The 11,467-nt window shown below is 42.3% G+C and overlaps 1 protein-coding gene across 1 annotated transcript in view; it reads left to right on the forward strand.

Annotated features, from left to right (window-relative positions):
- ntn2 (netrin 2) overlaps nt 1-11,195 on the forward strand; it is a 46,476-nt gene extending 35,281 nt beyond the window's left edge. The window contains exons 5-7 of the mRNA XM_042396720.1: nt 2,082-2,135; nt 6,818-6,892; nt 6,985-11,195. Coding sequence (XP_042252654.1) covers nt 2,082-2,135; nt 6,818-6,892; nt 6,985-7,370 — 515 coding nt within the window. The 3' untranslated portion in view covers nt 7,371-11,195. The remainder of the gene's footprint in view (nt 1-2,081; nt 2,136-6,817; nt 6,893-6,984) is intronic.
- Nucleotides 11,196-11,467: the final 272 nt, after the last annotated feature.

Consider the following 11,467-nt stretch of genomic DNA (forward strand, 5'->3'; position numbering starts at 1 on the left):
TTAGTGCCCTTGTTTGTTTTTGTTGGCGGGGTGTCCATAATTTCAGAGAGACAACTGCTGCTTTTGCCTCAAAACAGCTTTCCAAGAACTCCCCCTATCCCCCCGCCAACACACTCCCACTCACTTGGTTCAGACCCTCAACCTCCAAATCCAATCAAAAGCAGATCCTCTGGGTGGATGCTAAGCCGGTGTTCCAGTAACTCTGTTTACGGTAAAAGCAGAGGGCCCGTTGTTAGCATTAGCATTTGTATTGGAAAGTTGCATACGATTAGACGAGAAGTCCTGGAGGAATTCCATGAGGCACTTTTTAGTGTAGCCAGCGGGCACAGCGAGGGAGGGTTGCATCTGTCTCATGACAATCCAACCAAAATTGCCCCCTTGCCATCTGTCCATCTGTCTATACATGCTTGCATGGAGATTACACAGCAGTGTTAACCCTGCATCTGTTAGAGGAGGACAACACTAATCTAGTGTAGCCACCTTTCCATTTTAATCAGTGTGCCACAAAGAATTAACTTTGGTCTCAGATGTATCAAGTGTGCCGACTTCTGAATGCACTGACTTCTCCAAACTGGATTAAAGCGTGAATTTGTGGCACATCTACCGAGTTGGACTCAAAACTTAAAGGCCCTGAAACCCTATTTTCTCAATTATCTTCTTAATACAAACAATGGGATTTTACATGAACACAAAATTAAAACCATTTTAGTTACTTTGGGATTTGTGTTTTTGTCTATATGAAGGGCTTGTTTGAAAAAAGATGACGTTACATACTTTGGGGCACCAATCAAAATGCATCGACATTTGAATATAATCCAATTAAATCTGAGCAGACCACACCCACACAGACCAGACGAAGCAGAAGAGATCAGTTTTTGAGTGTTAAACCCTTAATAAATAATAGGATGGTTTTGTCCAAACTTTATTATTGCTTATTTAGACATGAATATTTAATGTTATCAGTTAAAAAGTTAAGATTTTAATCCAAGTTTTCAGAGGCTTTAAATTTGGTCTTCTGACCTCCACAATTTCTTCCACTTATACTGTCTCTTATACTCCATAACATGGAAAACCACCACATTAGTCCGTGGAATGCATGGTTTATTTGAGCCTGTCTTCCCTCTCACCACCAATAAGTATCCCTGTCAGTCTGTCAGTGTTTATCTAGCATGTCTGTCTGCAGTGCCACATGTGTTTTTATGTGCATAGCTGACATATGTCACAATCCAAACCTACTGTAAGACAACCCTGGTATTTTCTCTCATTGACAAATCTTGCTGTTGGCGAACAGGGAGGCTCTCCCATCTCCTTCATATTTGGCTCTTAATATATTCAGTTTGTATTCAGAACCTTCACATATCCACTCTTCAAAATTATTGTTAAGGCTAGGCTAAAGAACCCACGAGCAGGACTCCGAGGCAGGAGGCAGCGAGTAGAGTTGGAAAAGGATTTTATTTTCAAGGTGGTAAACTGGGAGGCTGGGGCCAAGGTCTGGGCTGGTAGCTGGGGAACCTGGGGGCTTGGGCTGGGCTTGAGGCTGGGTATAGGGGATGGAGCGGGGAGCCAGGCAGAGGGATCGGCTGTGCACTTGAGGCAGGAGGACTGGAGACAGGGCCAGGGTCAGGCTGAGGTCTTCTACAGGCACAGAGAAACAAGAGTTAGGCAAATGCTGGATACTGACAGAACAGTAACAAGTCAGGCTGGAAGCGTGACTGACTGTATGAACAGAGTCTTCGATCTGGCGGTGAGTAGGAGGTTGCACCCAATGTTTAAGCAGAACTCCTGGCAGCTGTTCGCCCAACTCCCACACACCTGTCTCCACTCCTGCAATTTGGACACAGACACGAGAGAGAGAGAGAGAGAGAGAGAGAGAGAGAGACAGAGAGAGAGAGACCCACACTAGGAGTAGGCAGAAGTGGAGGGCATGACAATTATTTTGAATGAATTCAGACATTCTTCTTCTCTTTGACCACACATGTGCACTTAACAGGCACACAGCCAAATCACTTACACCATACTTGAAAGGTAAGGATTTACATTTAACCGTTGAAATAACTTTGTATTTCTTGTGTGTCTTTCAGAAATCCCAGTGGTCAACCCCACAGCTGTGGTGAGCAGCACAGAGGAACCAGCAGGTTAGTGTACACTATTGGCACCTCACCCCTAAGTACCACTGCTTTATGAAAGGAATAAAAACATATTTTTTAACATTTCTGGACTTGAATTTTAAGGTGTGGAATAAATATTAATGGAGGGTGGGTCTCCTTTTTTGAAGTTCTGCAAAAAGAACGAGTGCACTGGGGCCGGCAAAATTTTTCCATTGTCTTAAAAACCTGTGTCCTTGGCACAGTTTCCCCAACCACTAGCCTCAAGTTAGTGGAGCCTTGCTGCGCTCAAAGTATAGCTGTGGCTTAAACCCCAAAGCCAGCCGATAGGCAGCAGAGGTGATTAGTTACAGTTTAGCTGGGAGATATAATGGAAGGGAGAGTTTTGAGGCGTGAAAAGAGTGTTGGCAACTGACTAGGGGGAAATTTGTTCAGTCTCTCCTTCTAACCCTCCAATTTAGGCTTCGGTCAATTACCCTACCCTTATTTTTCATTCTGCAGCTGTTTGATTTGAATGGTGGTGATGATTTGGAAATGTTGATTCATTAGTGGGTTTATACTATATACAGTATCATCACTCAGGCTGCAGATCATACCCTCCACTCTGCCACAGATACTTTACTGCACTATTTTCTTTTAAAGTGAAATGTTTTGTCTGAAAGTTCACTGCAAATCAGACTTTTGCCTCTTTGACTTCTTACATTTCAGAGGTTAAATACAGTTTGAGGTATATAAGGTTAAAGATGTCCGTTTATATTGACTGATACTGATTTGACTTCAAGCAAATATAGTCAAGTCTAAGGCCAAACTAGGTCACACAGTCAATAAATGTTGCATAACTATAATTTTAAAAAGTGTTTTATGAAATCTAAAGGTATAAAATGATAAAGTTTTCAAAGGAATAGTTCAACATTTTGGGAAATTCAGTTTCTTGAGAAGATCAATATTCTCATGTCTAAATATATATATGTAGCTACCAGCAGCAGCCGGTTAGCTTAGCACAATGACTGGAAACAGAAATAAGACAAGATATAGTCTTTCACATAACCCCTGTCCAATGGCAAATTGTAATTTTTCCACTTTGTTCTTTGTATTGATTAAACAGACGAGATACAGTATGTATTGGTGAGTTTCCAGCCTGGATGGCAGAATAAAACGTTTCTGCAAACCACGCATACCTTAAATAACACTTGTAATACGTATCATCATATCAACATTTCTAAAGTGAAGTAGCTCACATGAGATCTATATGAGCTGACTTTCTTATTTTGGGAGGAGGGTCGGTGGATGTTCGGTTGGTCGGTAGAAAGTTGGAAATCAGCAGGGAGCACGGTTTGAGACCAACTCGAAACCACTGCCTGCTTCCCGTAATTGACAAAACTGGGTGTTTTTAGGGAGACATCGGGACATTTGCAGCCGATTATTTTAGTTTTTATTTTAATCCAAACCATGATCTTTCCCTAACCCTAACCAAGTGGTTTCTGTGCCTAAACCTAACCAGACCTTGACCACAGTATTGTCACATCATAAAACATCATTATTCAACTGATAATGGCCAACATTAAAACGTAGACATTCAACGTATCCGTGGTTTTCAGAAACGTACAATGCCAACGTTTTATTCTGGTGGTTGGGTTGGACAGAGCTGAACCAAGCTGATTTCCAGTCTTTTTGCTAAGCTCAGCTAACTGGCTGCTGGCTCCAGCTTCATATTTATGTACAGACAAGAGAATGATCTTCTCATCCCATTCCTGTCATCACTCTCCGACCATTGCTTTAAAGGTAAATACATATTGATTATAATTTTCTCACATTTTTTGGTTTTTCTTTCTCATTTGTTCCTCTCATTCTGTTTCCTCTCTGTCTTCTCATTACTCGGGTCTTTGAGCACTTTTGGAAAAAAAAAAAAAAAAAAAATCCAACCCTTTTTTGTGTTTACTACTTCCCTGGGAAAATGTTACGGTGTCTAAGACAAGAGTTGTTAATCGCCAATTCACCACAGGCTCTACCAAATACACCAGTCTTTCCCCTACCTTTCTCCTTCCTAAACTACCATAGAACGAGCTTCACCATCAGAAACCTAAAGCCCCAAAATGTTTTTGTGTAAGGGGCGGTGGATGCAATTTGTCCTTGTCATGGCACAGTGAAAGGGGCTCAAGGGAATGAGGGCATCGAGAGCCCCGGAGCCAATTGTGTGTGTTTTCAGTGGGCCGGTCTTCTGGGTCAGTGGGCGATTCACAGGGAGCTTTTTCAGGTGAACAGCCAGCAGAAAGTGGCTCTTCATGGGAAAACACACACTGTCCCCCAGCCAGCATTTCACCACCGATACCTCCAGGCCAGCCACTGTATACCGCGCACACAAGCACACACATACACATACACATACACACAATGGTAGCAATCTAATCAAATACATGCACATGTCATACAAATGCATGCCTGTCACAGTTGCATGCACACTTACATGATAATGATCTGCACATGAAACCGCACGCTCACTTATAATGAAAAAGACCTTTAGCAAGCTACGATTTTCATTTATTTAAAGTCTGTGAATAATGTACAATACACAAATCCACACACACACACACACACACCTCTACACCCATCCTCATCTACATTTCCACTCATCATTTTATTAACGTCATCTTTTCTCAAGGTTATTGGAAGCTGCTGTCTACTCTCTCTTTCTCTCTTTTTTCTCTCCTCTCTCTGGCTAATAAAATCTCCAGCGCTCTGATATACAGCCAAGCCTCCTGGACATTTTTATGGGCTCCTTGGCCCCCTGTTTCTTCCTCCTCCTGCCCTCCTTCCATTGCTCCATCCATCCATCCCCCCAAAAAATGAACGATGCAACACCCCTACTCTCATGCAACCTAGGAAGCGTAATTTCTCTTTCTCACGACCTTTTTTTTCTAATTGGGACATTTCATGTCCAGTAATTTTATTTGGTTTGCTTTGGAAGTCAATGTGACTGAATGGTTTTCCTTTTGAAGGCAATGAGAGGCCTGACCGCAGATACCAGTCCAGTTAGCATGTGTTTTTTTAGTTTCATGCCCTGACATTCCAAGCGAGCAGCATGGTCAGGTTTTCATGTCCCCTCAAGATGCCTGACCAGAACCATGTTGGAAATTGGCCTTTGCGGCATTCTCTGTTTTTCAGTCCATCGTTTTCCTAATTTTTTTTGTTAACTTTGTGTCCTTCTCTAAAGTTTCATAATTGAGATAAGTGGATCCAAAATTATACAGTTCATAAAATCCAGTGGCATCCAGTCAAGTACAGTAGAGCCTTGCTAATGATCAAAAGTGTCTCTTTCTTTTCTTGTCAAAGCTCCGGTAGTGGCAGTTACAATGGACACGATTTAAAAACACAGCAAGATGCTTTAAATTCTATCAAGAATCTTTGCCATGAGGACTTTCAGCTGTTTTTGATAGCTCATTTAATTATGCTTATCTTCTTTGCTCCCAGTTCCCTCTGCTCTCAGATCATGGAAAACATATTTCATTATGACAGAGAAGCAAAGCTTTTAATATTGAGATGACAAAATAAATATTTCATGATCAGAAGAAAACAAACCGTAAGAAATAATTACATGCATGTGCCCCCTTGCCTTTGAATGTTTCTGTATCTAAATTGACTTCAATCTTCAACTTTGTTGGTCCATAAAAAGTGCTTTTCAGTTCCATTTAAAAGATGAAATTATAACTAAATTAAATTATAATTGTTATTGAAGGTTTCAAGTCTTAAATAGAGACTTTCAGGGCTAAATTGTTTCCAGTTTGGAAAAAAATGATTGAAAAAGATGCTTATAGATCCATAGCATGACAACCAAATCAACGCAGCCCCAGATTTAAGATTTAAGACTGGCCACTCAGCCAAGAGGTCTCATTTTAACTGTCACAATCATAATTGTGACACCTCATCACCAGCAGCTCCACCTATGAATGGTCAGTAGAGGTCATCTGTCCAATGTGTGGTCTCAGTCGTCACGCTGGCAGCCAAGGCCTACTCACATCCATCCAACCATGACCTGCTTCCACTACGCTCTGTCTTTTCTCAAGAACCCAGAAAACATGTCAAACTGAACACTTTTTACTCCTCTGGTATGTTTCACTTGCCTCCCAGCACCGGCTGTTGCAGGGGTTTGATGTGTGATTTGTCAGAAGTTGTATTTTCGCACACAAAAGCCGAACCAAGCCCAACATTATCCAACCTGCTCCGGTTTCCCTTTGAGTCTTTGCCATTGTCAGTGAATATATATTGTTGTGTGGGAAAGTGTGAGTGTGAGTGTACTTGCCACAGAGTTATGAAACAGCATAAGTACAAATCTAGCTTATAAAAGTAGACAGTCTTAATACATACATATCAATGTGTCAATATAGAAAAACTTTGCCTCATGTGTAGAAACAAGCACATAGTGATTCATGTGTTTATGCTTTCGAGTGTGTTCATTGGTGGTTTCACAGTACATAACAGTTTACAATGCTTTGTCACACTAACTTTCCATGACAGATGTGCTGGTCTCTGTTGAAGTGCTACAAAAGCACCACATAATGCACTATAAAATGGTGTGAAAATAGTCCTAAAATGCAAACTTACAATAACAATTCAAATTTCAAGTGTGTAAGTGTCCCATTATGTGTGTAATTTGAGTGCTGTGTAATTACAGCTTATATTACAGGATTGAATGTTGGTTGTCTTTGTTTTTGTAGATTGTGAGTCCTACTGCAAACCAGTGAAAGGCAACCTGAAGATCAATATGAAAAAATATTGCAAGAAGGATTATGGTAAGAGAGTAGAATTATTTATGCACCATTATTAATAAACGTAGTGTTGGAAGAAGTGACCTGAGTGTTATTTTTTGTGAATGTGTCCCCAGCGGTCCAAGTGAACGTGCTGGACATGGAGACGGTGGGGGACTGGGCCAAGTTTTCGGTCAGTGTGGTGTCCGTGTACAAGAGCCGCGGTGAGCCCTTGAAGCGCGGCGACAACATCCTGTGGGTGCACATGAAGGACCTAGCCTGCAAATGTCCCAAGATCCAGATGAGCAAGCGCTTCCTGGTGATGGGCGGCAGCGACGGGGGAACAGGCACAGGGACGGGACCAGCGGTCGGGCCCGGGCCTGGAGCCACCAATCCGGGAGCAGAACGCATGGGCCTGGTGGCTGATAAGAACAGCCTGGTGATCCAGTGGAGGGACGTTTGGACGAGACGCCTGAGGAAGTTCCAGCGCAAAGAGAAGAAGGGGAAGTGCAGCAAAGCGTGATGGTAAAGCAGCGTCAGTCCCTACCTCTCCCTTCATGGCCCACCTTCATGAACCCTGACCCGGTGATCCCCTTCTCCTCTCCCTGAATCCTATGTCTTCCCCCACCACGGGAACACTGCACATTACAAAGACTGCATGTACCCTACCTGTTTTAAGGACCACGTTTTGTGTATATTGTATAATTATTTTCCTTTTTATTTTTCAAGTTGTGTCTTTGTAATGTCACTTGTCTTTTTTGTCCAATTGGTTTGCCTTAAAAAGGGACCATTAAAAAGGGTATGAAGTGTAGACAAAAGCAGACGCCATTCCCTCCCTCGACAACGACAGCGGAAATGTCCACCTTTCCCCCAACTATGACCCCCAGCCTCCTCCTCCTCCTCCTTTCAAGACTGACTGTCTCCTGCCACTGTGTTTCAGTACTCACATATAAGACTACCAATGCTCACACTTCACATTCTTCTCTGAGGATTTTATTCAACAGCAACAACCTGTCTAAAGACAAGCTGCACACCCTCAGCCTGGGTGCCTCATGTTTCATTGTCGAAACAAACTCAACTCGGATCAGCACGAGCTGGACCACCTGACAACCTTTCAACATTTGCTGTTAAAATGTTCACAAAAATGGGCCTACTTGCTCCAGGTCTCTGCAGTAACTTCTACGGATCACAATCCGTTGTAACTATAAACACTCTTGTCCCAAGAGGAACCAAGGGCTCCCTTTGTTGGGACATTTTCCACAGCAAACCTCAGTCTCACCAACACTGCTGCTGCCACCAGACAGCCCCAACAGAATAAACTGCTCATGTAGGCTCTTAAATCTACAAGTATTTGATGCCACTGGTCATAATAGAGTTTATATTCTTAGCGGGGTGTTATCTCATCAATCCATATCCCAGCCATATCCTTGACGTATATTTTTTGTTTCATTTTAAGCAGAACAAGCCCTGTTGGCATGTGTGAGTCACATTCCAGGCCTCCAGGGCTGTGCCTCTTCACCCAGCAGTCCCTCTCATGAGTGGTTTATAAAGTCATGCATCACCATCATGACTCATTGCTTGTCACTTTTTCTGGAGGAAAGATTAAGCAGTGTGGACAAATGGTTGGAATTTCAGGACAATACCAATATTTCCAAGAATACTTGGGATAATGTCTTCCGCTGGGTAGTGGCCTTCCAGATGTTGCTGTGTGGCCAATGTCATTACTCTGTCTTTAAATATCTGAACTTTTTTTTCTGATGTGTCCAGTGACTGGCAGGCTTTTGTTTGCCGAAATAAGAGATTGAAACGAGAGTTCCTTTTCATGCAGTAAACAGAAAACAAAGTCGGATAAACAACATAGTTGTGTTTTTCTCTAGCATATTTTGACAAAATGAATGAGGCTGGAAAGTTTTTAGTGCTCACTGATTGTATTATGACATGAGCGTATCATATTTCATTCCTCATGTGTTTTGTTATGTTTGCATGTTTGTGGTTTTTGCTGGTCCATCAAAACCTTACAGTGAGCAGAGCAAGAACTAAACCAATATGAGCATCAAGATCCAAAGGAAAACTTACCAAGTCATCTCCCCCTACTTGCCTACCCAAATACAGTCCCTGTCATCCTTTGCCAAATAAGCATAGTCAGTTTTTAAATTCAATTAAGAGACTATGGCAGTCAGGACCAACGAAAACCACAGAGAGACCCGTCTGGTTGCTCTCAAGCTTTTTATCTGCCGTTTGCTGTTATTTCATTTTGTAAAGCACATTACAATTTATTTAAATAGAGTACAAGATAAACATACAGTTTTGAGGGGCACATCAAGCTAGTGTAGCAGTGAGTGTGCCGACAGGCATGTCATGCTAGCTAGTGGTTACGCTCCTCTGGCTGCGGCGGTATGTTTGGTTTGTCATTCCTCCAAAAGTGTCTCTCCTCCGCTCTCTTCTGTGTGTCAACCACCACCCTCCCCAAACTCCCTTTTTAACCCATTTTGCATGTTATGTATTCAGTGTCTTAGTTAAGTGACAGCACAGAACGAGGCTGCCAAAACTCCTCAGTGGTGTACTGTACTGCACTGTAGTTCTTGTTTTCACTTCTTCCAAGAATGTATGTCAAACTGTGAAGAACACACTCACACAGGTGTATGGTCTGATTGTAAGTGTTTATGAAACTATATGTCACCAAGCTTAAGAATGTGGACGGCATGACGGTTGATGCTATTATGAACTATGAACAGGGTTAGATGTTCAAATGATTGTGGATCTTCACGCTCATCCGTCTGTGTAATAATGAGATTTTAATTGTCCGATCCAAAAACGTTCCATAACCAAAATTAACTTTCACCCACCATGATTTCTGGTGTGTGTCAAAAAAAAAAAAAAAGCAAAGAAGGACAAATAAAGCATTGAAGGCTTTACAGCACTATACCCTGGGCACAATCCCTACAGATGGAATTTCACAAAAATGCAGAACCAAACAGTCAATTATTTGTGTGTTGGCTGTCCGCAGCGGCCTGTCAGACAGGTGGTGTTACAGTAGCACCAGTCTCCTCGCCCTGGTATGTGAGTATGGCGTGACACATTGTGATGGATGGTCAAATTACGTGCCTGTGAAGCCTCTCTGGTGCCGAGCTCCTTAAGCACCCAACACAGTCATGGAGGAGCAGCAGTATCCCTGCCGTCCTCTCAGTCTGCTCTGAATCTGGACTTTATTTCACATCGAATCACACAAAATCCTTCTTTACTTACTATTGGCTCTCCATTTTCCCTTTCTTAAGTGCCCACCCTGAATGTTAAAATAAAGATAAGAAATAAGAGTGTGCCAGATGTTGTCAGGGGTTGGGAACTTAGTCTCTCGTGAAAGCTATTTAGTGAGCCTCATAGGGAGAGCCGTCCTGTTGTTTTACGTTAACAAGCCCAGCAGCTTGGCAGTGGAACTGAGGCCATAACTGCTTTGCTTTGTTTCCCCCCTTTGCAGCATTTATAGCATTCACAGGTGTGTGTGTGTGAGTGAGTGTGTGTGTGTGTGTGTGTGTGTGTCCAATTAACCTACCCGAGTAAACAAGTGATACGCACATGAACTGAAAGTGCAGAGAGGTGAGAGAGCTCTCGTATGAAGGGCAGACTTTTCGGGGGGGACAAAGCTTCTCAGTTTTGCCACTGTTTAATGTTTGTGTAGAGGAGTCTGAACAGCCTATGATGAAGGATTATCACTTTACATTTTCCTGGTCTGATTCCCTTTTCTTTCTGTTTCACTTCCATCTACGCATTTGCCTCGTTTAATAAGTCTTGACACATTTTTAATGTTGTAAATATGTACTGAACTGCCTCTGCCATTTATGTTGTCTTTTGTAAAGCGTCACTTGCCCTGGGATGACTCACGTTGTATGGATGTACAAACCAGATGATGTTATATGGATGTAGAAACCAGAAACATATGCTTTTGTGATCATGACCAGAAGATGTGGTTCAGATATTACACAGAATGTATTCCTTTCGGGTTTTATGTTGTTTCCAGACAACAAATGCTCAATTGTTAATGACTTTGAGGAGAATTGAGTAAAAATGTGACACGGGCTGATCGGACCCTCTGCTTTTCCCCACAAAGGTACAGACAGGAACTGACATAACAACCCACCACTTTCCGTTATATTAATGTCCTGGGAATAATGGTTCACTCACAAAAAAATTGTCCACCTACCCTTCATTGGGAACAAAGGGATTCATCCCTCAGTTCAGCCCTGCTTTTCACTTCTGTTATATCAAAGTCTTCCTTGTACATTTTCCTTTGAGGCAATGAACCACTGACTTTTTAATCTAAATGATAAAAAAATAAATTATTAGTTAATGAGCTGTGTGTTGTGTTGATCATCTGTCTCTTTAATAGCAGTCATTAGCCCAAGCTCCGGAAATGATATCAAATTGATATGTGTGTGTTTCCCATTGGAAAGTATGCTCACATAGAATGGGCACTGCTCTGGTGTGTTTCCACTCACAGGGGATAGGCTGGGGTTTGAAAGGGGAGAGTACCAAGCAGAGCGGCTCCCCTCCTCTATGAACAGAACAAGACCTAAAGCTCTGTCAATAAACACTGAGGCACACACACACAAATGTGTACCTCAC

Source organism: Thunnus maccoyii, chromosome 20, assembly GCF_910596095.1.
Source record: "Thunnus maccoyii chromosome 20, fThuMac1.1, whole genome shotgun sequence".
NCBI lineage: Eukaryota > Metazoa > Chordata > Actinopteri > Scombriformes > Scombridae > Thunnus > Thunnus maccoyii.